The 26,190-nt window shown below is 42.8% G+C and overlaps 2 protein-coding genes and 1 non-coding gene across 5 annotated transcripts in view; 1 reads left to right on the top strand and 2 right to left on the bottom strand.

The window, feature by feature from the left end:
• Window positions 1-867: 867 nt before the first annotated feature.
• Window positions 868-20,050, bottom strand: LOC139675950 (mitochondrial import inner membrane translocase subunit Tim23). Of its 2 annotated transcripts, none has more exons than XM_071564204.1 (7): window positions 19,850-20,050; window positions 18,202-18,260; window positions 15,049-15,142; window positions 14,727-14,811; window positions 12,467-12,525; window positions 9,854-9,964; window positions 868-1,516 (listed from the first exon to the last, which is right to left on the bottom strand). In XM_071564204.1, the coding sequence occupies exons 1-7, from the start codon at window positions 19,956-19,958 to the stop codon at window positions 1,401-1,403; spliced, it is 633 nt and encodes a 210-aa protein (XP_071420305.1). In that variant the 5' UTR covers window positions 19,959-20,050; the 3' UTR covers window positions 868-1,400. The 2 variants fall into 2 exon arrangements, with proteins under 2 accessions (XP_071420305.1, XP_071420306.1); XM_071564205.1 differs by lacking the exon at window positions 19,850-20,050 and adding an exon at window positions 18,616-18,743.
• Window positions 13,114-13,316, bottom strand: LOC139676046 (small nucleolar RNA SNORA74). The gene has a single exon (XR_011698578.1). It is a non-coding gene; the product is annotated as a small nucleolar RNA SNORA74 (small nucleolar RNA).
• The window catches only part of PARG (poly(ADP-ribose) glycohydrolase), a 62,836-nt gene continuing 55,457 nt past the window's right edge, over window positions 18,812-26,190 (top strand). The window contains exons 1-3 of one of the 2 annotated variants that reach the window (XM_071564203.1): window positions 18,812-19,144; window positions 22,401-22,467; window positions 24,887-25,864. In XM_071564203.1, the coding sequence (XP_071420304.1) occupies window positions 19,024-19,144; window positions 22,401-22,467; window positions 24,887-25,864 (1,166 nt within the window). In that variant the 5' untranslated portion in view covers window positions 18,812-19,023. The remainder of the gene's footprint in view (window positions 19,145-22,400; window positions 22,468-24,886; window positions 25,865-26,190) is intronic. The other variant, XM_071564202.1, reaches the window with a different exon arrangement.

Here is a 26,190-nt window from a genome sequence, read left to right as displayed (position 1 = left end):
TATCCAAGCACAGCCAATTGAGTTCAGCTGTGCAGGCTCATTAGTTCATCACTTCCTCTATAAAGACCTGGTCTCAGTGGTCATTTTCTCCCAAGGAGGCTTCATAGCAAAAGCTGCCTTTCTTTTGGAGGAAGGTAAGAGCTACCCTCTTCCTCTTCCTGCTTTTTTTGTTGCCTTTATTTTGTTGGATGCAATGTAGTTATCAAGAGCTGTTTCAGTGGGAAGAACTCAAACTCTTGTTTTGCATTAAGTTGTCTGCTGAGCAGTAAGTTTCCTGTTTTTCCCTTGCCCTGCCTTCACAGTCTTCAGACCTGTTTAGTAATTTACCTGTTTAATTCTTTAAACAGTGAAGGAATGAGCTGTTACACAGTAACTAATTACTGAACTAATTAACAACTTACTGTTTAATTTATATGTAAATGATGCTTAATACATGGTTTAATTTTAACATGGGAGAAGGTGAAGGTTCATCATACTCTTCATTCTGCCAAAAACTTACAAAAGCTATTTTGGGCAAAAAGCTTCTTGCTAATTAAAAGTCCTGTAATAAGCAATGAGAGGAGTCTTTACACTGTTTGGTTTCTGTTGGCTGCTTGAGTTCTGAGATACCAGAGCACCCAAGTGTTTTGATAATCCACTGGCAGCTGTTCTGTAACAGCAATTGTACTTCATCCATAAACAATCAGTTCCTTATTTATTAGAGCAAATAAGGGTGTGGCACCAAGCCCTGCTAAGCCTCACAACCACCACACATCAGGAGACCATCAGCCTGCTAGTCCACTTCCTCTCACCCACCAACTCCCCTTGGATTTTACCACACTGCTCCTTCAAAACAAAACTGTAAATGAGTCACTGAATGCAGCACACTTTTGTCTTATCAGCAGTAGGAACAGCAAAGGATAAAAATGGTATGGAGTAAATACCACCCTTTTTATTAATGATGATGTCCCTTTTTATAGCTTGCCTTGTACTGTCAGAGTAACAAGCCTTGCCCTGTGCCAGTTGTCAGGTGATGTGTGCTGAGCCTGCAGGGAATGCTGTATGGACACAGACTTTATTAGAGTGCTGTCAGTGCCCCGACACAGCTGGCAGCGCAGCAGGGACAGCTGTGGGATCGAGCAGGCCTTGGAGTTCTGGCCCAGGGCTGGCTGGTCAGCATGTCAGGGAGACTCTGTCTTGGTGGCCACTCTGTTCACTTGCAAGTCCAACAAATATTGCTGCCTCTCCAGCAACTGGCTGGCGGGAGGGAAAAGGCCAGTCCAGCTACACGATGTCAAGAAGTTCCTCCCAGCACAGCTTCCTTCAGTTTCACACTAACTGTAAATAAAATAAGAAGGGGCACCAGATATATCTGACAACTGATTTGGTTGGTGAGTATGCAAGCGTGTCCTGTGCCCCGCTCAGAGGGACTGCCGGGCCAGGGAGCCCTTCATGTGCTCCCAGTTGTTGTAGAGAGCGTAGAGGCCGGTGAGCGTCAGCCCCGCGACACCCCCTCGCACGATCCCACGCACTCCACCTGGAAAAGAGAAACAGACTGTGGTTATTGAAGTTACATTTGAGGAAACGGTCAGTTCACTTCCAGGAAGCCGTTTCAATCCAGACGTACCTTAATGAAACAGTTCTTTGAATAACTTTCCAAAAGGGCCCTTGTGCTAATTCTGCCTTCCTCTCAAACCTGCTGCCAGGCTCAAGGTGGGTCATTCCTGATCCTGGCACTATTTCTGCTGGAATGACTTCCTCTCAATCTATGTTAGTGTTACTGCCTCAGGGAACCCTTATGGAGCACTGGATGCAAACATGGCTTTTCCTGAGTCCCACTTAATCAATCCCATCTGTCATTAACATGATTGTTTACAGCTAGATATGATCTCTTCCTGCGATAAGAATTGTTCTGTTTAGGTTTTCAGATGAGGAATACTTTTTCAGTTATGGTAACTAGCTCTGGGTGGAAGGAGAAAGGGCAGGAGGGAAATAAGTGAACACAACAGCAGCTGATGTGGCCATGACCTTGGGCTCCAGGCATTTGTGGAGGCCACTGTACAGAACCTATCACTGCTTCTGTGTCTTTGGAATTTTAAAACCTTCTGATAAAAAAAGCAGAGGAAAGGGATTAACTGGCAAGAATTTACTAGGGTGTACACTGAACAATTCCTTTATCCTTAGTTTTACTAATATTCAGAATTGTCACCTCTAACAATGGCAAAAGTTGAGTCGCAGAGGTGATTAAAGTTTGTGAGCACCTTAGTGTAAGGTTAAAATACAGGGCAAGCTTGGCTACCACCTGGCTGGAGCTGGGAGTCAGGTGGCATCCCAGCTCCACTCCATCCATGCCAGGGCTGGGCTGTACAGGGGCAGAAGTCGAGACTTCTGATGCTTTTACTAAAAACAGCAAAATGCTTCTATTCTTCAATAGCAGGAAGTGCCTCAGTGGAGCTCCCAGAATGCACTATAAATGCACAGAAACACGTGGGAGTATGACCCTCAATGCCAGGAAAACTTCACAGAGGTGGATTCTGCAATGTTTATCATTGCAGCTGAAGCAAGTCAGATAATGTGTACAGTCTATAGAACAAGGCCAGTTTCTGCTGACAGTGAGATAAAACTTGCCTGTTTTATTGGTAAAACTGACAGTGCAATTCAGGTTCCTCAAACTTGAAAACAAATCCATCTCAGTAATCAAGAGACACTTTTATTTTTGGGGTTTTTTTTCATTGTGGGTCACAAAGTTGTCTCATAGAATTGCTTCTAGGCTTGTATTGGGGCACAAAGTGTTGGTGTCAGTTAGACAAGGTTGCAAGGTTAAATGGTTTTCATTGGAGTTGTTAAACCTCCTCCTGTTGCCCAGGCATGCAGTGAAACCAAGAAGCTGCAGATGTGGGACTTGATACTAGAACACATTTCTAGGAAGTTTCTAAAAAATTCATTGCCAGACCAGCTGTGACCATTTGAGAGCTTTTTGAGGTATAAAACTGAGTTCACTGCCTTAACTGCCGAGAATTCAACAGCTCTAAAGAAAGCCTCACTGAGTATGCTCTGAGTGCCCAAATCAGCATTTAGGAAAGCAAATGTAGACTTCAGTGCTTGCTAATTGATCCTGAATTTGTTGCTCAAAAAGCTTTTCATATGAAGGGGTTGCAGCTGGGTACACAAAACTAACCAAGTGCAACCAGTGTCTGGCAAAAAGCCACAGGTGAAATTTAAAGGACACTTTGTGCAAAACAAGTATTGGAGATAATCTATAAAAATATTGATGCCTTCCTTCTGCTGGGAAAAAAAATGAATAAAACATTAGAGCCTGATTTTCTGCTGTTCATACCAGGAATCAACTGATCACAGCAGAACCCCCCAAAGGGGAGTCTCAGCCCTTAGGGTGTACAGGGACATGCACAGAATGTGGAACATCCCCATAGAATGCAATGCAGACAGAGCTATGACTGTTCCTGTAGGTTCTTCCTCAGCCCTAGGTTCAAGTCCTCTCCTTTCCTACTAAAATCCAAGTCTTCCTATGGAGGAACAGGTAGTTGAAGGCTGATCAAGCCTGGTTCCAGATTCTGTGAAGTCAGGATTGCACAAGAAAGGCATCATCTTGATTTTGGACAGCTGAGCCACTCTGTAGCACCATGGGGTTACTAAGGACACAGCTCTGCTAAGCTGAACTGCTCCTGACAGGATGTATTTCCATGTGCTGAGGCCAGCCAGGAAAGGATGGTGGCTCTGAACCCACTTTCAGTGTCAGTTACAAGGCTAAAGCTGTCTGTGGGCTGGCAGACAACTCAGGGACATTGCTGAAGATCTTTCATGAACAGGAACTAAACTTCTGCATTAGTGAAAGAGAAAATATCCAAGAAAACAAGCAAGAATGTATCCCACCACGTTCCCTAGGCTAGTGCTACAAAGTGTTAGCAGTAAATTTTTTTGTAGCAGTTTCTCCCATTTCTCAAATATCCACAGTAATTACACAAAAAAGCGAAAGTTTTCTCTTTCCTAACCAGTAACTTGCATTTGAGTAAATAAATATATGCAAGTCTGTGAGAGACTTCAAACAGTAATGCACTGTAGAATGCAGCACAGTTGCTGGGCAGGAAATGTTAGGCCTTCTGAGAAAAAACACTTGTTAACCAAAATAAAAAATAAATTGTCCACTCCCATCCCAGCTGTATTTGTCTGATAGAACACGTTCCCACCCCTCCTCTGCAATCACTCTCCGCAGGCCTCTGATACCAAGCCTGCCCTGACAAACCCTGCTGAAACGTGGCTGTGAGCCTCTAACCTTGCACATCCCAGCAAGATAAAGGTTGCAGCTGACAGCCACTTCTGCAAGCAGGTATCTTGAGATCAGGCACCCTGGAAACCCATAGCAGTTCTCAGCTTCCGTGCAAAGACACGTCTGATGGTCTCTAAATAGGAGTTTAGCTCTCTGGCTTTAGCTGCTGCTCCCTGTTACAATGAGGTGCTGTCTCTCTTCTCTGCCTTTAGAGTGTGTTCCAGTGTACATGGGGCCATGACACAAGCACAGCATTCCAAGGCAGCTCTCCATGTGCACAGCATTCCAATAGCACAGCTCTGCACTTCCTCAGGGCAGGAGCCTCTCCTAACACTGAACTGGACTTTCACAATAGGTAAAACCATTATCTACATGGCATAACATGAGGACAAAATCTTCCATTTAGAACCTTACTGTCTGTATTTTCAGGATGTTACTCCACTATCCTGGGATGGTTCCTGGGGAGTTTAAAGCAAGAACCATCTAACAGCAGTCACTGGAAATACCTTAACTGAAACCTCAGACCCACATGCTTATGCCAAACAACAGAAGCATAATTGTTCAATTGTGATTAGTTATCTGTCTCCCAATCTCTCTCTTTGATACTCTGAATGAAAATAATTTCTCTCCTTTTAGGCTTTCCAGAACAAAAATATTTTTAAAAGGTTTAAAGGGCTCAGCTTCTCAAATGTACAAGGCAGTCTCAGCTTTGCTCCAAATTCAAGGACGATGGTGCTCACCAGACCATCTGAACCATGAAGACACTGGTGTGAACATTTGTGGGTGATCCTATGTCATTAAAAAATATGAACAGTTTCCTCCTGCTATTCCATGGGGTTTATTTTATGAAATATTTTAAGTGTGGGCAAAATCTGTGGATACAGAAGATACTGAGGAAACTGATAAATTTCTATTTGGAAGCAAGACACATTTCAAAAAAGCAAGTTCCACTTTCTTATTGCCACAGCAAAGGCAGTATTGTGATTAAAATACAGAAACAACAAAGCTTGAAACAGGGAATGTTTCCTGTAGTTACTGTGGTTTGAAGGTTAAAACAGTAGAAATTTACAATTTAATTTACAAGTTTAAAAGTACTAGAGCTGTTAAAATTAATTTGCAAAAATGATTAAAATTTCCTGTCTTCTCACTGAGTGAAAGCAGCAGCACCTGACTCAGAGGGGGCTACTTCAGCTTCTCTAAGTGGCACCTGCAAATCCTGCAGCACTGAGCCCTCAGCTCACTGTTGGTACTTCGGAGGGCTGGGCAGCAGGGAGGGCAGCACTGCTCTCTGGTCACACAGACTCTTAGACATCAGACCTCAAGGAACTAAGAAAACCTCAGCACGTTGTGCTGCTTGTCCTTTACCCTTATCTCTTTTTTCAGATCCAAATCAAAAAAATTATTGATAATCCTATAGACTTGTTCTGCTAGAAGAGGTTTTAACAGACGTTCTTTAATTTCTAAAATGCCTGAGAGCCCTGAACTTCAATGTTCAGAAGCAAATCCTTTCCTTGCTTTTCTCCAAATAACACAGAACAGTCAGATATCCCAGGCCCACACTTGCAGTCTGTACCTGCCCCAAAAGCTTCTTTCCCCCTTCCCTCCCAATGGGAAGAAGAAAACAATCCTGTCTGGCCAAAAGAGAACCACAGGTTGAGCCCAAAGGGAGGCTTTTTATAGCTCAAGAACAGTCAACTAACACAGCTGCCCTGAACTACCCACTGAATGTCACAAAACTGATCTTGAGCTCCAGCCAGACTTTATTGCTGGCAATAAAGCATTTAGCCCTTCTTAATTCATAACATATTGACTTCTCAGGGTTGTGTTCTGAGGTCTTAAAATGACAACTACTACCTTCACTATTGGTAGCATGCAACTCCCCTCTTTTCAGACACCCATCATTTTATATACCAAATTATTTAACATCTATTGTGAATAAGGCGTGAGATGCTGTGCTTAGTATTGGGTTCCTACTGCACAAAAGTAAGCAAAATAATTTAGTTTGTCCAAAGCATTACTTTAGTTTCTGTTACCCCTAACCCTGAGAGAGGAAAAAGGAATTATCTAAGAAAAAGAACATTTACAACGTGTGTAACCCTCAGATAAGAGGTAAAGGTTAGTTAACTTTTTTGCTTACTTAAGTGTGTGTCAGTAATTTCAGTGAGAAATTAATGGCTGTCATGCTGGGCCAAAGTCCCACCTGGCTCAGTATCTCTTCCCTGAGTGCTCAATCCTGCGGGTTTGAGGAGTGCAGGCTCCTCTGCCAGCTGCATCTCTGTGAGTGATGACTGCAATTTCCATGGTGGGGGGAGTAACAGGGATAAAGTGCAGAGCAACAATCACATTTAAAATTTTTTTGTTAATTTCAGTTACTGGTACAATGATGAGAAAAGGGAAGATATTTGATTTAGAAAAGAGGTTGAAAACAAGTGCAAGAGGGCTAAACATTTGTTTGTTTTAAGATGTGTTTGTGCTTTGTAACACTTCTCAGGAAAATCGTGGCATAAGAGATATTAATTTCTGCCTTTTCTTGAAACTCAAGAATAAGGAGTAGTATCTTATTAAATGGAAAACCATCCTTATGGATTTAAGATATCAGACCCTCTTTTAGCAAAACTCAAATTGGCTGAGTCACAGTAATATTTCTATTACATATGCCCCTGGCAGAGGAACACAAAGGCTTTTTCTTTTGTTTCTCACTCAAACTAGATGTTCTGGGCAGAAGTTAAGTGGTGAGCCAAAAACCAGCTTCCATAAAGTTGTATGTCTGGTGAAACAAGTTAATACTGTACACTCATTCCTACATTTGGGCTGAAATCTAGTAAGTAATATTGGTATTAAATTTAATTTCAATAAATATGAAAGCCAGAGATCACTTTGGTCAGCAGAATCAACCATTATAATGTTTCAGAACTGCTTAAATAAGTTTTACATTCCAACTCAACTCAATGTCTGTTACCTAAGCCATGCAGTGTGGGGAGATGGATTCCAGCTAATGATTTATAAATGGGGATTTAACCATTTTTGCCACTCGCAATAGGGAACTTTCAGTGACTAAGGACTTCCAGTGAACATGGGGCAGTCTGAACTTGCACACTCTGAGCTCACTTGCAGAATTCTCAATCCTCTTGTATCTTCTCACACACAGTGTGTGTCAAGTAGCCTTGCACAAAACTGCTCACAATCCCATGGCTTTAGAACGTCCACGTTCTGTTTGACTGCTGGCGTTTTGGTAATGATTAACATTTCTACAAGGACAAATTGTGAAAACTGGGACCGTTTTGGGGGAACAAATCTCAGCCTTCAAAAAGTCTTCACAATATTTTTTTTCCCTGTTCACTCATCAAATGCTTAATCATTTGTTTAAGAAATTCACGCCAGGCTTTGCCATGTACACAGGAGGATTTTCCAGTGCAGCAGCGCTGCTGATGTGATTCCTCTGTCAGTGCTGTGTTTAAATACAAAGTCATAACAAAAGACCCGCCATACATTATCCAGTTTAGAAGTATGTTCCTGATCTCTTTACAAAGCAGGAATGATGGAAGTGGGAAATCTGAGTGTTTGAACAGCACCGGCTCTAATTCTGCATCCACACTTGGTGAATTAGAGAACAGCCTTGGTTTCCAATGGCATGTTTGTGGGAGTCTCCAGCTGACATTAAAATATTGACACATAACTAAGTGTCCTTGACAGCTTTTTTTTTATGCCAACACATGGCATTCCATGTAACATGGGAAATTATTACAATCTTGGTATGTCACACGTGTGCAGATGATTTGCATGGTTTAAATCTTCAGTGTTTTTAGGTAAATATATACACTGATGTTGAGTAAAGGCAGAACTTAGAAGTTTTACCATTCAGAATAAGAAAGGGCATTCTGGCACAAGGTGACAGGAGAGGCAGCCTGGGAGAAGCAGCAAGAGGGACAGAGCATAAGAGAAAAAATTGAAGTAAGACTGGAACTAAGTTCTTGAAACAGAGTCAATACAATCTTTTTTCACTTTGAGAATGAGTCCTTGACCTTTGAGGTCTACTCTGTCCCTCACATTTCCTGCAGATGGTGAAGAATGTATTTGAGTTTCTATGCATTGGGGGTCATATGCATGGCATGTACTTGACATACAATACTGTAATGATTACAGATTTACTGACTACATTGGCCTTTATTAGTGCTACTATTAACTCAGTAGATCTTATGTTACAAAACAAGAAGTCCCACTGTGCTCTGGTGAGAAACCTTAAGCAGTGTCAGATGACTGTGCATGTGACTGGGTAGTTATCTGTGGTTGCACTGTGCCAAAAAAAGATGACACACAATGCCAGCTCCACACTTTGGAAAGGTACGGGGAAGCTTCTGCCGGAGAGTACAATGGCAGTTCTGCTTAATAACCTCCTACAGAAAATGCTGGGCTTCTACACTACTACCCTGTCCAGCTGTTACTGGTTATCTGTCGTACCACTCATGAAATCCCAAGGAAGTAACTGATCACAAGAGGGCTGTGTGCCCTCACAAAGTTAAGAGCACAAGCTGGTGTTTATGAAGGCTGCTCAAGCCAATGACTTTTGGTTTCAGTTACTCCAGACCAACAGGAAAATAACTATTCAAACATATTTTGCCCCACATATAAAGCTGACCTTCAGGAATGTTTTTAAGACACTGAGGCCCAGTTAGATATGCAAAAGTACACAGGTTAATTCCAGAATTATCTCCTCAGTAAAATGCAGGTGAGTCATATAGCCAAACCTTTAATGAGTTACTAAGGGTGTTTTCCATGTGCTAATGTCAATCTGTAGCACCAAGCAGTCCTCTAAAAACAAGATACCTGCAAGTGTCAAGCTTGGAACAGGTGTGGACAGGCATTTTGCTGATGTAGCTCAGACCTCTCTTCTGCAAACAATTCAGGATGCATCAGCAAACTAAACTTAAAGCCATGCTGTTTTCAAAAGATCTTTGTTGGTTTTGACCACGATGCAAAGACCAGAGTCCTACCATAAGACAACATTTTCACCAACAGCTGAGTAATAACTTCATAAATACATCAATTTCTCTGTGTGTAGGGTTTTTTGCAGCTCCAGGTATTCCTAGCACGTTAATCACTTGTATTAAGTTTCATCTTCATTCTGTGTTGTGTGTATTCCTCCCCTGCCCCATTTACTTGGAAAGGTAGTTCCCATTTGCCTGCATGCACTTGAGAAACAATTAGTTTTATTCCTGCTATCTCTGAAAAACATGGCTAAGATTGAGGTGGGTATGTATTTTATACAACCTCACTATAAATCTGAGCAAATACTTTAGTGTTGCTTTATTATATATGTACAACAGTCATGATTTGGCTCTATGATTATTGTCCTCAGCAAGTTGGAAAGAATTGTATTTAATTCAGTTGGATTTTTTTCTAAGTGTAAATTTTCCTTGAATAGTGTTAGTTGTGTGAGAAGCATTGTGTGGGTCAGGGGCTGTTGAGCCAATTGCTATTTTTACACTGTCAACTTTCAAAGCAGAACAGTTTTTAGTAAAAGTTATGAGAATCCTAATAACTAGGATAAAGAACCAGAGGAGGAAAAGGAGAAACATTTTGCTACTCTACCAGTGCTTTTGTAGAGCATTCCTGTCAAGGTTCCAGCTGCTATGGTGTTCAGGTCATCTTCTGCACCTCGTGTTTTTTCAATGATGACTCCAAATGCACTGTAAAGGAGAGCTGGGGGGGGGAAAAAAGATTAAAAAATTCAAGTTAAAACTTCCATTGCCTCAGGCACAAGACTTAGAATCCAGGCTTGGTGTAGCTATTTAGTTTGCACTTCTGAAGCACAGATTTTTCTGCTTATTTAAAGGAGTGGAATCCTCTGAAAAATCCTCTCTTTGGTGGTTTTTTCCCAGATCTTTCTATTTTATATATTTTGGTTAGAAAGCAGCATTCTTTGTGACATTATATGATATATAAAGTACTGACTGAAGTTTAAAACTATTTTACTAGTTCAAATTTGTTTAAAAAACTTCTGAGTGTTAAATTTGTACTGGCAGGCTTCATACTGACTTCTGTGGATGGCATGAAATTAGACAAAACACTTTATAGGTAGCAGAGAAAATTGTTGTCCATGTGTGACAGTGATGAAATGTGAGTTAAGTACAACATTCAGATCAAATTATCAAGGGCTGGAGTACAAGGGCTACATGTCTTTTAAAAATGACTATTAGATTGCTTGGGATTTCACATTTGCAGCTGCTTCACCTCTGCCTATGCATGAAAACTTTATCCTCAGGGGGCCTTTTGCTTTGGGACCACTTTAGGGATTGTCCTAGAAAGGACTAGAAAGAAAAATGCATGAGCTGTTTTTAGAGTGGGTGCATTTATCATCTGTGCATTCTGATGAAGGGAAAAGGCACCCCCATTCTTACCCCTCATGATATATTCGTATTTCATGCTAACCATTTGAAATCTTTAACTTTTGCTGAAATACATATAAATCCTTCATAAAGAACCACAGTCATGTCAATGAGTTGAACAGCAGCGTCTTTCTCCATTCAGTGCAGGCAATGGTATTTTAGCTTGTCTTAGCAGCAAGTGGCATTAACAGGGCGGGGAAGGAAAAGCTGAACTCAACATAATTTTTGAAAGGAGTTCAACACAGATGTTGCCTCTGTTCAGGAACAGAATGACAAAAACTGCCAGTAGTGACAAAAAGAATCTCTGATGTACACAAGTACTGCACAAGCAAAATAAAATGCAAAAATAATTTGGCTCCTTGAAAGGACCTTCTCTGGCAACCAGGACAAGGCAGAGTGATACCAAATCCCCAGAAATAAAGTTCAGCTTAACTCTGATTTTGGAGGCTGTATTTTGTAAGAAAAGTAACAATTCGTTACTGGAATGCACAAACATTTTCTTGAGTAATCTTCTTTAAACACAGCTGAAAAAACATGTTAATGTGTCACTTAAACTGGAACCTTGAACTGCAGTGTGTCTGCATCTGAGTTTTCAGATATGTTTTGATTAATTTGGGACAAAAAGTAAGAAAAAACCCAACCAATCAAAAAATGGTACAATAAAACTCACCAGGCAATATGCATCTCTTATGAAAAAAGTGCCATTTTTGCTGTAGTTCAGAATCCTGTCTCTAACTGTGGCTTCTCTATTATGCCTCTAAAGGTAATGTCTGAGTTGAATGGCAGCTAATTTACTCTTTAGAAATAAGATTGAAATAAAATGTAATAAATGCAATTTAGCCTATGCTTTGATGCATTTTTCAAAATTCAAATATATGTAGGGTTGTAACATGCTGTGATCTCTGATTTCAATAGTGCTACCTTCTACTTCAATGCTGTAGAGCAACAAGTTTCATCATTACTCTTCTTCAAAATAATTTCCTCAGGTTTAGATTTCTCCTTTCAAAGTAACTGTGTAACTTTTGGTCTTTTAAGATGGGGTAGGGGGAGGCCAAAGAGCTTTTATTCTCTAGGGCATTAGTTACTTCACTGACCTTCATGAAACCTTCTCCAGTTGTTTTTCTAAAGCAACTGATGTGATTTTATCTCATGTCCCCCTCACCCCCAAACCTGAGATGACAGAAGTTTCTTTTCCATACATCAGCCTATTGATTATTTTCTCCCCCTAACCCATATCAGCTATAGGCAACATTTAGGTTTAGAGTTGGTGGTATCACATGTGACTTTTCCAGCTAGTGTACCATCATTAAAGGATTAATCTTTGCAGTCATTATCACATTTCTTCTTCAGATAAATATTTTTTTTACTCTTTAAATGGAAACAAACATCAGGCAGTTGATTACATGACCACCAACTCTCTCTGTAGGTTAGGGAAGTTACTTCAGAAGTATGAAATTATATTTTTTTCTTAAGTTGTGAATGAACTGAAATTTATTAACAAGTAAGCATTATCTATAATTTCTAGTTATTTCTGTTACTCTGTAACTAGAGTCTTTGTTTGTAATATAGTAAAAATTTTGCAGATTAATTAAAGACTTTTGGTTTCTTATGCTTCAAACTCTATTTTAGCCTTTAGTTTCCCTTTTGATGTTGACTGAAATGTCTTCATGTTCCAAAGGAAAAAAACCTACATTTTTTCATGATGGATTTAATAATGAAAGTTTAGAGAATACTCCTGTTTAGGGAATACACAAATACACTTTCCCAACAATTACATCTTTAAACTGCTTTCCTACCAAAGATTGACTTTACTTACCCAGCGATCCCAGAGTGTTAGCCCATAATGCTCCTTGCCTTGTCACCATATTTAGAATTCTATAAAGGAGTTAAAAAAGTATTAAAACCTTCAGCACTCTGTGTTTGCATCAAGACAGTGTTTATGACAGTACATCTTGTGTGTTTACACTACACATTTGGTAAATAAAACTGGAATGATGAACTAAAAGCTCTTCAAAACAAAATATCAAGGAAAAACACACAGCTTGGTAATACATAACCTCCTCTACCATGCACACTGTGCAGGCAATACTGAAAGCAAAGATAGTCCTGTCAAGCCCTAAGAAAATACTTCTCTGTATTCAAGGCAAACCAGTCCCTCACCAAGACTGAAATCTCTTCCCTTCAAATTCCCTTCTAACCCTATTTGTTCCTTACGTGGTGGCCACACATAGTTACCAGCATGACTGACACACCCACGCTGAGCTAACTGGTAAAAGATCTCCAGGAAAGCCTGAGTGCTCCTCTAGAAGGAGCAGGTGTCAGGGAGTGTGGTCATGCCTGAGCAAGTGGTGTGGGACTGAAAACACGCACGAACTAAAGCAAGTCAGGAAGAAAAAAGACAATCCTTTGCAATTCTGTTTACTTACTTAGCACCAGGGTAAGGCAAAGAGCCCTGGGCATGTCTGTGTCTGCTTCCAGACTAGCACTAAAGAGGGAAAGGGAACCTTTAGTGCGCTCTCAGGGAAGCACAATGACACTTCTTTTTGGCATCAGCTGCCTCCAGAACGGGGACAGCAGCAGCCAGAAGAAATGCCTGATCTTTATCTCCCAGCAGTGTAACACTATCACAGGCACAGCATTGCTCTGGACAGCTGACTACCACTGGCACTTAGTTTATCTTTTAAAGCAATGGAAGAATCACACGTTATGTTCCTTCTGATTTAATTTTCTACTGTTTTTACTTTTTTTATAGCTTTCATTAGGACACAGGTCATTACTGAATATGGTTAGGCAATGAACTAAACAATAATGAAAAACTTCATTTTTGAAACAAGGGATAAAAAAAATCCAAGAGGGTAGGAGGGCACTGACAACCCCTCCTTTACCACAAGCCCCACCTTCACTTCCTAACTTTACATCAATTCTGAATGGATGCAAAAATTGACAATTTTAATAACCATGACAATATTGTAAGATATTTAATTAAAATCAATTAAAAAATAAAATCTGTAAATATTTAGGATAAAATGTGGAGGAAATCTAGCTAGGCAAGTCTCTTCCCTGCATCTGATAAGGAAAACACAGAACTTGCTGCACTGTTTGAAGGTGCTGACCTTCAGCAGGCCCTTCCCTTGCAGGGCCATGGTAAGAGCAGGGTGTGCACCGAGTGCCACCTCCTGGCCTCCACCCGCCAAGGTCTGTGCTTAACAACGTGGTTCTGTCCAACCCTGCTCACTCCAGACAAATAATACAGTTCTGTTCATCTAGAACACTATGGGAGGGTCACAACTAAAGTGCTGAGTATTTGGATAAAGAAGGCGATAAATACAGAATTTAAAAACAAGCAGTGTCAGTATAAACTGTATCAGGGAGTGAACAGGGTCTTCCCCCAGTTATTCCACTCCTCTGGTTCCTCTGTCTCCTTCATTTAGGTTTTCTCAGTTATGTCTACACTACCTTTAATTCTAGAAGAACCATTCTGTTGAAAAAAATGTTCCTGTCTTTACTGCATTCTTTCAAACAAACAGGTCAGGTGAAATATGGCATTGTCATGGGTGTTCATGGATGCCACAGTCCAGAACAATTTCCACCCTGCTACCCTTGCTCAGCAGCACACACCACTGTCACCCCTCATGCAAATCTGGGCAAGCCCAGCTTGGCATTTTAATCTCTTTCTGGTTTTGGAAAGCTTGGGAAAGAAGAGACTTGCTCCCAGAAAAATGACAGAAATAAATAAACTCTGCTGCTTCTGGGAGTATTTCAACACAGAAAAACACTGTTTAGATTTTGAAGTAGATTATTAGTAAACATCAAGGTAGTAATTTATTTTCAAATATTTAAGGTAGGTCAGAGGATATGCCAGTTGTGACTAAATGACAAGCCAAAAGCTTGAACTGAACATTGTTATAATGAAAAACATTTCATAACTTGTTGAAAACAAATACTGATTCCCATTTGTCCCTACTAAAGATGAAAAATACATTTGCTTTTGCAGTATATTCAGATCTCACCCTGTACAAGCTGGAAGAAGCAACTCTGTCACTAAGGTGTACTTTGCTTTGAGAGGGAACACTTACTGTACGTTTCTAGGTTTTGACCACGCCATGTTCTGTGTCTCCTTCAAGCCAAGCCTCAAACCATTCAGTGCACCAAACGCCGCCCCTGTTTGGCATAGTATCAGTTATTACTTTTTAAGAACAAAAAGTAACAAAATCCCCCAAATAATACTAGAAACAAATACTGAGAGTAGACTTTGGTGTATACACTGAAGTCAAATACCTGTTTATGTAAGACTAGAACAGACAATATCTCTCAGAATAAGAATTACAAACATGTCACTTACTACAGTGCACTGGTGTCACCTGGACAGCTGGGAAAGCGGAAAACACAACCACCCACCTGTCATACAACATCCTCCAATGGTAAAAAAGGCCAGCTCAAATCTGCCCCGAGTTTTGTTGGCTCCTGTGGGCAAGATAAACTCATCTGTGTCCTGGGGGAAAACAAAACCAAATGATTTTGCATTTTCCAAGTGTACCTGCTTTCAAATGTAGGGCATATTAATTTTTTTTTTGACTCCATGCAATGAGCTAAGGATGGATTATGAGTGTTTTTGGAAAATTCTTGCCTATGTTAGCACAGAGATGGGATACACTATGTATACTTTATTAAGTGTGAAAAAGGACTTTAGAAACATAAACTGAGAGCTTTTGTTTCCTAGCTGTCTTAACTTTTTAGAAATTTCATCAGTCAGCCAAGGAACTCATACCATGTGGGTTGCTGGTTGTTTTTGTTTTAATGACTATTTGCTTAATTATTTATTACATCTTGCAGCAGGCAAAACAAGCTCTCCAAAAAACATCTTGTTATCTGGTCATATAGCACTGTTTGCTCACTGAGCAATCTATATGGATGCAATAATGCCTTAACTACAGTTTCCCACTACTCTGATACTAAAGAAAAACTGCCTTTGTACCAAATAAGTATTTCCATGTACTGAAATAAGTGACCTGTTTTGAAGAGGTGAAAAAAGAAGTAGTTCACTCATAATGATGATGAGGCACAGAATATGCGAGCTCAGTAGGTTCTTACTTGTGTGTCCTCTTACAGGGACAGGCTCGTGTTCTTGTAAATGGTCTCAAAAGGCAGAGAAATGGCCTAGAGAAACTAGCAGTGTATAGAGATAATGTGGACCAAAGAAATCTGTCAACAGACATGGACAAGATGCACATCTGTTGAGGTGCTAAAGCAGCAACATCTCTTTTTATGCTTCTGTGCTTTCCAGCCACAGCATTACTCACCTTCTCTTTAACTGATACATGACTGCAGCAACTCAAGGACTTGCAGTCTAAGGGGTTTTATTGGCCCGTACTTGACAGTACACGTAGATGGCAATACAGAAAAAATGTAGCTTCTAAAACTGTGGATACTGTGTCAACAAACTGAACACCTTAATATGGTGTGTCTTCCTTGGAACAAGGTAGTTTGAGAAATACAGTGTGTACACTAGTTAGCAGTTTCTAACAGGTTTCACTACTGCCCCAAAAGCCAAGAGGAAGATGTCTGTATGTAACACCTTCTGTATGTAACACCTTCTGTCTGTCTGCAACATCCGGGTGTCTGTGGACACACCCTGGAGGGCCATCCCTGGGCTCCTGACAAGGCTGGTGTGCTCTTTTATAATGCCTGTCACCTGCTGAAAGCAACACAGCGCAGCAGAAAACACCTCGTTCTGTGCCTGCATTAACGGACCAACCAAGTGGGTTTTAAATAATGAGTACCATTGTATCATTTGTTACTGTGGGAAGGCCAGAATCAAAATGTGAGATTCTCAATAAAAAGGCTTTTCCTCTGCATCCAGAAAGCAAACAGGTCATCTTTAAACACAGGAAACCCTCATCTCTCTTTTCTTCACATTAAAACAAAACTTAAAGGCTAATAATTTAAGTTCCTGTATTCTAAAATATTACTCATGTCTTTTTCCTCAAATATTTAGAATCCAAGGAACCTGTGGAGACTGGTTAGTGCAATCCCCACTGCTAAAAGCAGGGTCAGCCAGTGCTGGGCACTTGGCCACTCCCAGGTCTTGTGCTCCTCCAAGGATGGAGACCCCACAACTTGTCTGGGCAACTTGTTCACAAATCAGAAACAACTTTCTCACATTTAAATGGAATTCCCTTTTATTGCAATGCACTTTCCATTTATTTCAACCCACTAGTGCTACATATAAGGGCAGTGAAGTGTTACAGCACAGGCTGCAGCCTCTGGTGTTACGGCAAGAACAATATTTAGGACTGTATCAAGACATTGATGCCAAAGCCTTATAATTTAAGCAAACTTTTGTTTTTAAAATCTAATAGTATATACATGCACTTTGTTCCAAAACCTTTGCTATGCTGCTTTTCACACCAACATGTCTTCAGACAAACCATGCTAAGTAAAGAACACAATTTTAGAGAGTGTTTTTGGGAGAAGTCTAAATAATCACTCAGCATTTTCTGAACACTCAAGAACTTCAGGTCGTTCTAGTGAACACAGAAACAGAGGTACATCCCCTGCTTTCTGCCATTATGGGAATGTTACGTTGTAATCTGGGCTGCAACAGCTTCCAATGAAGGGAAACATAATAAACAGCCCCCAGAATCCCATTCAGACCTTCCAGTTCCAAACCAAACAGCAGACCATCAAACATAAGGCTGCAGATTAGCAGATACTGTGCAACTGTTGACCTTCAGTGCTAATTCCACAAAATTTAATATTCTCAGATAATGAATCATATACAGAGAAAAATATTAACTACATAAAATTGTTAGGATGTGCATCCTAATTGGATTAATTTAAGTATTTTCAGCAACAGTTAATACTGCTTATGGTGGCATCATTTTATATGAACTAATATTAAGCTGTGTGTGACAGCTACACTATCCTGTAGAACAAAATGGGAAGTTTTACTTCATGATGGTTCCTCTTCAGCTGGGGAGTGACATAAGGAAAGTGGTCTGAAATTTGCTGCTGCTGTGATGACAAACCCTGTTATTTATTGGGTCTGGGGTTTGGTTGAACACCTCTGTAAAGTTCAGAACTTCAAAGAGTGCAGAAAACTACTCACTGAATCATCAGAATTCTCACAGTTCAGGTAATCATCAGAAAACTCACAGTTCAGAAAACTAATCCACAAAAAGAGTGAGAGATTCTGGCTACTCTTACTGACTGAAGGAGCTCAGTGGAGGGCGTGACCAATGTAAAAACTCATGTGGGGCTGCCTTGGGCCTGCCTGCCCCAGGGCAGGGAGGGAGTTCCCCTCTTTTCCACAGCAGCAGGTTTATACTGACAGCAAACTCTACCAACCCTCTGCATTATCACTGCTGGTTTTCTTCTAGACGTCATGGCACTGCAAACTTTCATTAGATACAATACTGAAAAAAATGTTTCTTTCCACTGCTCATTAGTTCAAGGCTTCAGTACACACTGCACGAGTTTTGAGTTGTTCACACGTGGTCGTGAAAACGCTGGAATGGAGTTCTACACAAGAGAAAAAAAACACCTTCTCACCTGTACGAGGTACTTGGGGTCCAAGTTTAAATACGGTGACAATGGGCTCATTCCAGTCACTGAAAGGGAACAAAAAAATAATAGAGCAGGTTAACACCACCTTGCCCCGTCACGATCCCCATCCTGTGAGGCAGGAGGGGGCAGGCCTGGTGTGGCAGGACGGCAAACTGGGCCGGGCAGTCGCACAGCTCGCTGGAGGCGGAGCGGGCCGGGAGCGCCGGGGTCTCCGTGACCAGCGCCGGCCGCCACATGCCCACGGCCCGGCCCGGCCCGGCCCGGAGCCCGGCAGAGCTGGCAGAGCCCGGCCCGGCCTCCCGCGGGCGGGCCCGCTGCTCCCCGCTCCGCCTGCTGCTCCCCCAGATCGGCCCTGCCGGCTGCCGGTGCGCGGGCATTGCCTCCCTCCCCGGTACTCACGGGGCACCCCGGCGAGGTCGGCGTGCGAGTAGCCGAGGCCGCCGTGGCCGAAGAGGCCCCCGAGCCCCGTGCCCTTGGAGTTCCCGCCGCCCTCCATGGCGGCCGCCCCGCCGCCTCACCGCCGCAAAGCGCCGCCGTAAAGCGCCGCCAAGCGCGGCCGGGCCGCGCTGCTTTGCGGGTCACCATGGCGACGGGGTGAGCCGCGCTCGCCGCCATCTTGCTCCGGGCCGCTCTCCCGGACGCGGCTCATTCCCGATTCCGGTCCCGATCCCGATTCCGCCGCGCCTCGGGAACGGCCCGGCGTGCGGGGCGGAGGATGCGGACGGGCCGAGGCAACACCGCAGCGTCGTACCGTCCCCGGGGGGCGGGAGCCGGCCGTCCCCGGCGGGCAGGGCGGCCCCGCCGAGGATGAGCGCGGGCTGCGAGCGGGAACCCCCGCTGAAGAGAGCCCGGCCCGGCCCCGGCTCACAGGGACAGCGGCACGACGGGCCCGGGGGCAGCAGCGCCGCCACCGCCGTGGGGAACAGAGGTTTGTGTGTGCAGGGGCGCGGCCGGGGCTGCCCGCGGTCCGTGCGGTGCCCGCGCCCCTCCGGCCCGGGAGCCCTGCACGGAGGGGCCGCCTGTGCCTGTGCCTGTGCACGGAGGGGCCGCCTGTGCCTGTGCCTGTGCACGGAGGAGCCGCCTGTGCCTGTGCCTGTGCACGGAGGGGCCGCCTGTGCCTGTGCCTGTGCACGGAGGGGCCGCCTGTGCCGTGCCTGTGCACGGAGGGGCCGCCTGTGCCGTGCCTGTGCACGGAGGGGCCGCCTGTGCCTGTGCCTGTGCACGGAGGGGCCGCCTGTGCCTGTGCCTGTGCCTGTGCCCGGAGGGGCCGCCTGTGCCTGTGCCTGTGCACGGAGGGGCCGCCTGTGCCTGTGCCTGTGCCTGTGCACGGAGGGGCCGCCTGTGCCTGTGCCTGTGCCCGGAGGGGCCGCCTGTGCCTGTGCCTGTGCACGGAGGGGCCGCCTGTGCCTGTGCCTGTGCCCGGAGGGGCCGCCTGTGCCTGTGCCTGTGCACGGAGGGGCCGCCTGTGCCTGTGCACGGAGGGGCCGCCTGTGCCTGTGCCTGTGCACGGAGGGGCCGCCTGTGCCTGTGCCTGTGCACGGAGGGGCCGCCTGTGCCTGTGCTGTCTGTGCACGCCGGGGCGGCCGCGGGGCTGCTCTTCCTTGGGGCCGGGATTCCCTCCAGCTGCGGTTACCGGTGCGGACAGGGCGCGCTGCTCCTCGCAGGGTCGGCGCTGGGTGCGGGATCTTGGTCTTGGCTTTGTGCCTGGCTCTTCGCAAACTTCCAGTGGCAGTGCAAATCATCCCAAGAGGGCGGCGAGCCGCCAAAGGGAGCGTGTCGTGCAGGAGGGAGGGCGAGTCCTTGGTGCGAGGAGAGCGGCGCTCTCCGGGGTGTGCAGGGCTGTCCGCAGGGAGAGCTCCGGGCAGGGACAGGGGCCCGAAGGGGCGTGTGGGACCGGCCCTGGGGGCGGCTGCTCCTCCTGCCGCCGACAGAGCACAGGGAAAGTGCTCACATGCCTGCCTTAGCTTTGTTTTTTATTTGGAACTAGCGCTGTCAAAATAAAATTTTAATGCACAGTAAAGTGCCTCTTTCAAGGAATGCAGGGAAGGGTAAAAAGACCCCAAACAGGTTTGCTGTGGTCTGCAGCTGATGAGTTAAAGCTCTGTAACCAGAAACTAAGAGGCAACTTTGAGTAGATAATAGTTTGTGTTATAGTTGTGCACTCCTACAGAGTGATAAATAAGAATCTTCTAAAAATGTTGTTTTCCTCAGAGGTAGACTGGAGTGGTTTGTTTTTTGGAAATGATTTGGGGAATCCTGAGAAGAAATTTAGACACCACTTGAAAAAAAATTACAGCAAAGTCTGGTTCTGTTGTTTACACTGAAAATAAGCATGTGTTGTCTTTTTGTTGCCTCTTGCTTTCACCACCCTACCTGTGATGTTGGCACTCTGATGTGTGTTCTGTTGGCTGTGGCTCACGTGGCTACTCAGTGTTAAAGTTCAGTCAAAGCCATTTTGTTCTGATGCTCTGCCATCATTTCTGCTCATTGTGCTAATGAATAAGTATTCCTTCCTCAACACAAGTTTATAGCTCAAGAGGTAGTCAGCTGCCTTTGAAGAACTTTATTTGTCCCATGTTTTCACATGTCTTTTCAGGTGGTTTTTGGTTGGTTTTTTTTTCCCTCGCTGCTGCTTTTCCTTCACCTGTAGGCAATTTGGGTTAACACTTCAAATGTAGGAAGGTGAAATTTGAGTATCAGAATGACTAATAGACTTCAGTTTAGTGAATTGTTAGAAGTAAAAATATTTTAGTTCATAAGGTCTCTCTATTTCTGTCTGAGTGTGGTGAAGGTGAGTGTTTGTTGAAACATTGGCTGATTATGGCACAGGTTTTGTTGTGCTTGTGACCCACACACAGCCTGGCATTGGTCTCCAGTAACCCAGTCACATGGTGGCAGTTTTACAATGTTATTTGTGCCATTATAGAGAAACTAAAAATGATTTAAACATTTTCTGGAGATTACTTTTTATTCTAGAAATTCTGATATTGTCTAATAAGGGTATTTGATAACCAGCTGTGGGAAAGTGTTTATGAAACAATGTCTCTTAAATTACTTATGGCCCAAGCTGCCATTAATACAAGTTACACAACTTCATTTGCAGGAAAATGCTGAGATTTTCCATAGTGACTGTTAATTGGAAGAGCCAGATCTGCTGTGCTGGTTTTTAAGTTCTGCAGAACTTACAATAAGGGTACTACAAATGTTCCCTACCCAGCTGAAAGCAGAGAGTGAGCACCTTGCACAGGCACCAGCACAGGTAGATGCTTTCTCCTGGCAAATGGAAAGCAAAGAAATGGAAGCTAGTTGCCAAATTTGCAAAATTACCTTGAAATAACAACAAAAACAACCCTCATACTGATGAAGGTTACTTTCCAGTTGTGCAATTACTGCTTTGAGTTTTTTCTCCCTATTCCCCCCCAAGTCTCTACAATTCCTCCATGTGCTGCTGTTCCACTGAAAGCTGCTCTGAGCTGCAGCAACACACAGATAGGATGGGAACTGTGTGCTTGGCAGTAAATCTGAAAAAATTGCATCCTTTGTTTTGTTGATAATTTTGGGTAGTAAACATTGAAAAGCTTTTCAAACGAGGGAAAAAGAAAAAGTCCTTCTCTGAGCACTTGTCACTTGTGTGTGCCATGCTTGTGTGAAGCCTTGTGTGTCACAGTGTGCTGCACACAAGGGAGGCTCTTGGGGGGTCCCCTCAGATGTCTCGTTGTTCATCCTTTGTTTTAAGCTGTGTTGTGTTGCCTCTTCATTCCCAAATACAGCAGACGGTTTTGGGACTGAGTGTGGTGGTGATTAAAGGTAACAGTGAGGACTGGAAAGTTCAAATTGCCCCTCTTATCTTTTTTTTTTATTCTAGACATTCACTGTATATTCTTAACTTTTTAATGATACTAAAAGAACAATGTTGGATGAATAAAAAAAATCCCACCACACACCAAGCCTGGAGTTTGTAAAGATTATTACAAAAGTAGCACCTGCTGCCTGATGCAAATTAAATATTGCATCACATGTAGTTCTGATACTGCTGGTGTCTGGATGCTCCCTAGAGTGGAGATGCTAATGAGGACTTAATTGAGGTGTTTTTATCTTCATCCAGGCCAGTTATCTGACTCATGTGTAATGATGTTGCAGTTTATTGTGTTTCATGTAGTAATCAGTAAACTGTGTTTTTTCAGTTTGTAAACAGTGGACAATTACGAGTTGGTTGGAGAATAAAGGACCCAAGACAGCGGAGTCCAAAAGGTAAAATGCACAGCACAGCTGTTCCAAGGGTGTGTTCTTTGGGTGGGCCTGGGGGCAGATAAAGGTAGAGGTTGCCAGTATAGGTGGCTGAATAGGGGCAACCCCACTCTGCTGCCTTTCTTACCTTGGTACATCCTCTGCAGTAACTCACTGAGACACTTTCACTGCAAATGGATAACTGGTCCCTATCCCTCTTCTCTAAACCCCCAAACCCAAACTTTTTGCTGACAGAGATGCCTGAAGCATCTCACCATTTAGGTGAAAAAGTACAGTTGTTCCTGCAGAGAAAAAGAGGGAACATTTAGTAAGGGAAGGCAAAGTGGGACTTGCTTCCAGGAGCAGCCAAGCACTGGATCAGGTTGGCTGTAATCCCACACTGTGTTCTTGGTCAGCAGCTCTGCTTTTGTTTTTGTTTCACAGAGTGCACTAACAGTTACAGATTTCGGCTGATAGTCCTGTGATCAACTCAGAGTGTTGTTGTTATTTTGCATTTTGTTTGTCTCATTGGACTGTGATTGCAGTTTAAACATGAGCAGCTTGATTTGGTTTCAGCCACAATTTACAGGTGCTTACATGGGCATCCAGGTGATCCTGTGAAAGATGTCACAAACGTTTTGCTGCTGAGTGGCATCAGGTGAAGTTTGATATTTTCTCTAATGTGTCTGTCAGGAGCAATGGTTACAAATCCACATTAAACTCCAAAGAGTTTGACTGTCTCATGCAGAGCAATACCAGATAATATTTTTCTATAGTTGCAATTTAAATGTTCTGGTTTATTTTCATTGATGTTTGCTAATAAATAGCAATTGAAATCTGTATCAGTGCTACAATAGCTGGGAAGGGTCATGGTAATGATTAATACACAAGTATGCAGATCTAATTACAGGCTCACAGGTTGCAGTAAATCAAGGATGTTCAGAGGATGCTTAAGAAGGGAATTAAGTGTTTTATTTTTTTTAATTCCCTTTAGAATATTGCTCTTGCATCCCTGCTGACAGATTACAGCCTAGTCAGTTTTAAGCAGTAGATTAGTTGTGTAAACATTTCATGTGCCGTTCTGTTGCAGTTAACATCACAGTTTTAATTTAAATGCTGTCTATGTTAGATTTGATTTCTCAAGTTGGTAACAGATGTTGTCAATACCTTAAAAGAGTCATTGAGATGGCAGGAGTAAGTTTAACTTTCATTTCAGAAATTTGCAGGCACAAATGCCTACATGGGGAGTTAAGTTATCATTACACAGACGCCTCTGAATTCCTTTCCAAGGTATCACCTGTTGCTTCAACCCCCTTTTTGCTTTTCTGTTCTGCAGAGGTAGAGCTGTGAACACACTCTCCTTACCCCAGCTGGTCTTTTAGAAGAGGATCTGTTATTGTTCATGAAGAGAACTAATGCCTTCAGGAATCTACTAAGATGTTCAGTTGCTGAATTTAGGATTGTGTGATAATTGGATGTTTTCCTTTTTACTGTAGATGGGAAGCTGGGCAGTGACCAGACACAGAATTTGGTGTGTTCAGTTTGTGTTGGGAATATCCAATGTTGTAACAAGAGATTCAGCAGAAGATACTGCTCAGAGTGATGTGTTTGCCAAGACTAGTCAGGGTTTTTTTAATATTCACGTGTCTTTTAAATTATTTTCTTTATTCCTACATGAACACACAATTTGGTACATAAATATGAATTGACTTTCCCATGTAATCTTGAAAAGTTTGATCTGCTTATACCCAACTCGCTTCATTTCCCTTTCTGACCTTCGGGACATTTCTATCCTGCACTGCCTTACACAGACAAATCAGGTTATTTTTCTAAAAAAAACCCCACCCAACTGATTTAATGTATCTTTTCAATTTTTTATCAGTTCTAAATATATTTTACACTTGTGTTTTTGGATGGCAAATTTTTTTGAAGAGTCACGAGCTGTTTACAAAAATAAGGGAGTAATAAGATGTTTTTGAGACTGTGGACTGCTGTGCCCTGCTCTTTTAAAAGATGGATTTGTAGCTCTGAGGCAAAGGCCATAAAACCACTGATTTCCTTGCTCACTGTATTTCAAGAATAAAAATGAAAGTTACGGAGGACTTTATCATGACTTCTGGTTTTTTGACATCTGGAGGAAATAGCTAAATAATAGCCCCATGCTGTTTAGGTTTGAAAATAAGGATAATGACTTACTGGAATAGATTCCTAAGATAAGCAACTGATTCATCATCCTTTAGAGCCTTTAAATGGAAAAGGTTTGCTGGTGAGTTGCATTTCCCAGTGCAGGAGAACTTGTTGATCCTGGTGCTGTTCACTTACAGAGTAGAATAAATAAAAATCCGTGGTTCATATTGTTTGTTTATCATTGTTCCCTAAAAGAATGTGCACAGCAATTTCATTTGAAAATAAGACATTGAATTCCCTCACTTCTCTTCCACAGCTTACACAGCAAAATTAATAACAACACTGAAGCAAATCCCGAGATGACTTCCATTAAAAAAGAGAACTTTTGTGAGCATGATGTGAAAAAGCTAGAGAGTACTTGTCAGCAAAATTATACAAAATTATCTGTGGAAGTTGGTGCAAAGCATGTAAGTTTGCCTCAGACAGGCCACATGTGTAACTGGGAGGCTGAGGACAAAGTCTTGGATAAACATCCCAGGAAGGGGCCACAGTCTGGAGACCTCTTTAAAAATGCCAACATTGATCAGATGAACAAAACTGGCCAGCAGGCTCAGAGGGGCTGCGAGGAGAGCAGTGAGGGCTGGACTCAGAGGAATCTGTCATCAGGCCAGTCTTTGAAATTGGGAAATACAAAACTTCCTTCCAAAGACAGTGAGACAGATGGACAGGTGGCTTCATGCAATTCACAGAAGCTGAAGAATTGCAATTCTGTCTGTTTAGTGGGTGAACAAGAGGAAGGAGATGTAGTTCCAGAAAGTCCACTTTCAGATGCTGGTTGTGATGCCTCTGTACCTGATCTCGGAGGTCCTGGGAAACTGAGCAAAGGTCAGAGCAGCTCAGGGGACTCTCCTGCTTTTGAGAAAGAGAGTGAACCGGAATCACCGATGGATGTAGATAATTCCAAAACCAGCTGCCATGGGTCAGAGGCTGATGAAGAAACAAGTCCATTTCTGGATGAGCGAGAGGAGAATAATGTGTCAAAATCCATCAACAAATCTTTTAGGATTCAATATGGGGATGCTGAATTGGAGTCTAGAAAGTCATGTTCTTCTGCCAAGGTCTGCGAAAGCTTTGAGGAAACAGATAATTCTGTTAAAGAGGACGGTCTGCATATAAAGTCACCTGGAATTCCTCCTGCTCCATCATCAGAGTGCAAAGGTGCAAAACAGAGTGTGAAAAGAGACTCCAAAATCACCTCTCACTTCATGAGGATACCTAAAGTTGAGGAGAAAAGGTAGTGTTCTGTCTGCTTTATCTCTTTATTTCATGCTTGGAAATTTCCTCTTCGGTTGTAGCATTTTGAAGGCTGGATTGTATGAAGAATTTTGCAAAGTGTATTTTGAGACACTAAGACAACTCTTATTTTTAGTGGGTCTGCTGTGTTTTTTAAAGGATATGGTTGTCCAGTGCAATTTTTAAAATCATTTGAGATCTGTTAAAATTGGGAATTAAGACACTGGAGGAAGTGGATTTTCTTTATCAAAGTAGCAATTTAAGACTATGGGATTTTTTAAAGCTTGAAAATGAGTGGTGGTACAGGAGTGCTTCATGGAATGGATC

The sequence above is a fragment of the Pithys albifrons genome, chromosome 9, assembly GCF_047495875.1.
Source record: "Pithys albifrons albifrons isolate INPA30051 chromosome 9, PitAlb_v1, whole genome shotgun sequence".
Classification (NCBI taxonomy): Eukaryota; Metazoa; Chordata; class Aves; order Passeriformes; family Thamnophilidae; genus Pithys; species Pithys albifrons.
This window is presented reverse-complemented; position numbering and strand designations above follow the sequence as displayed.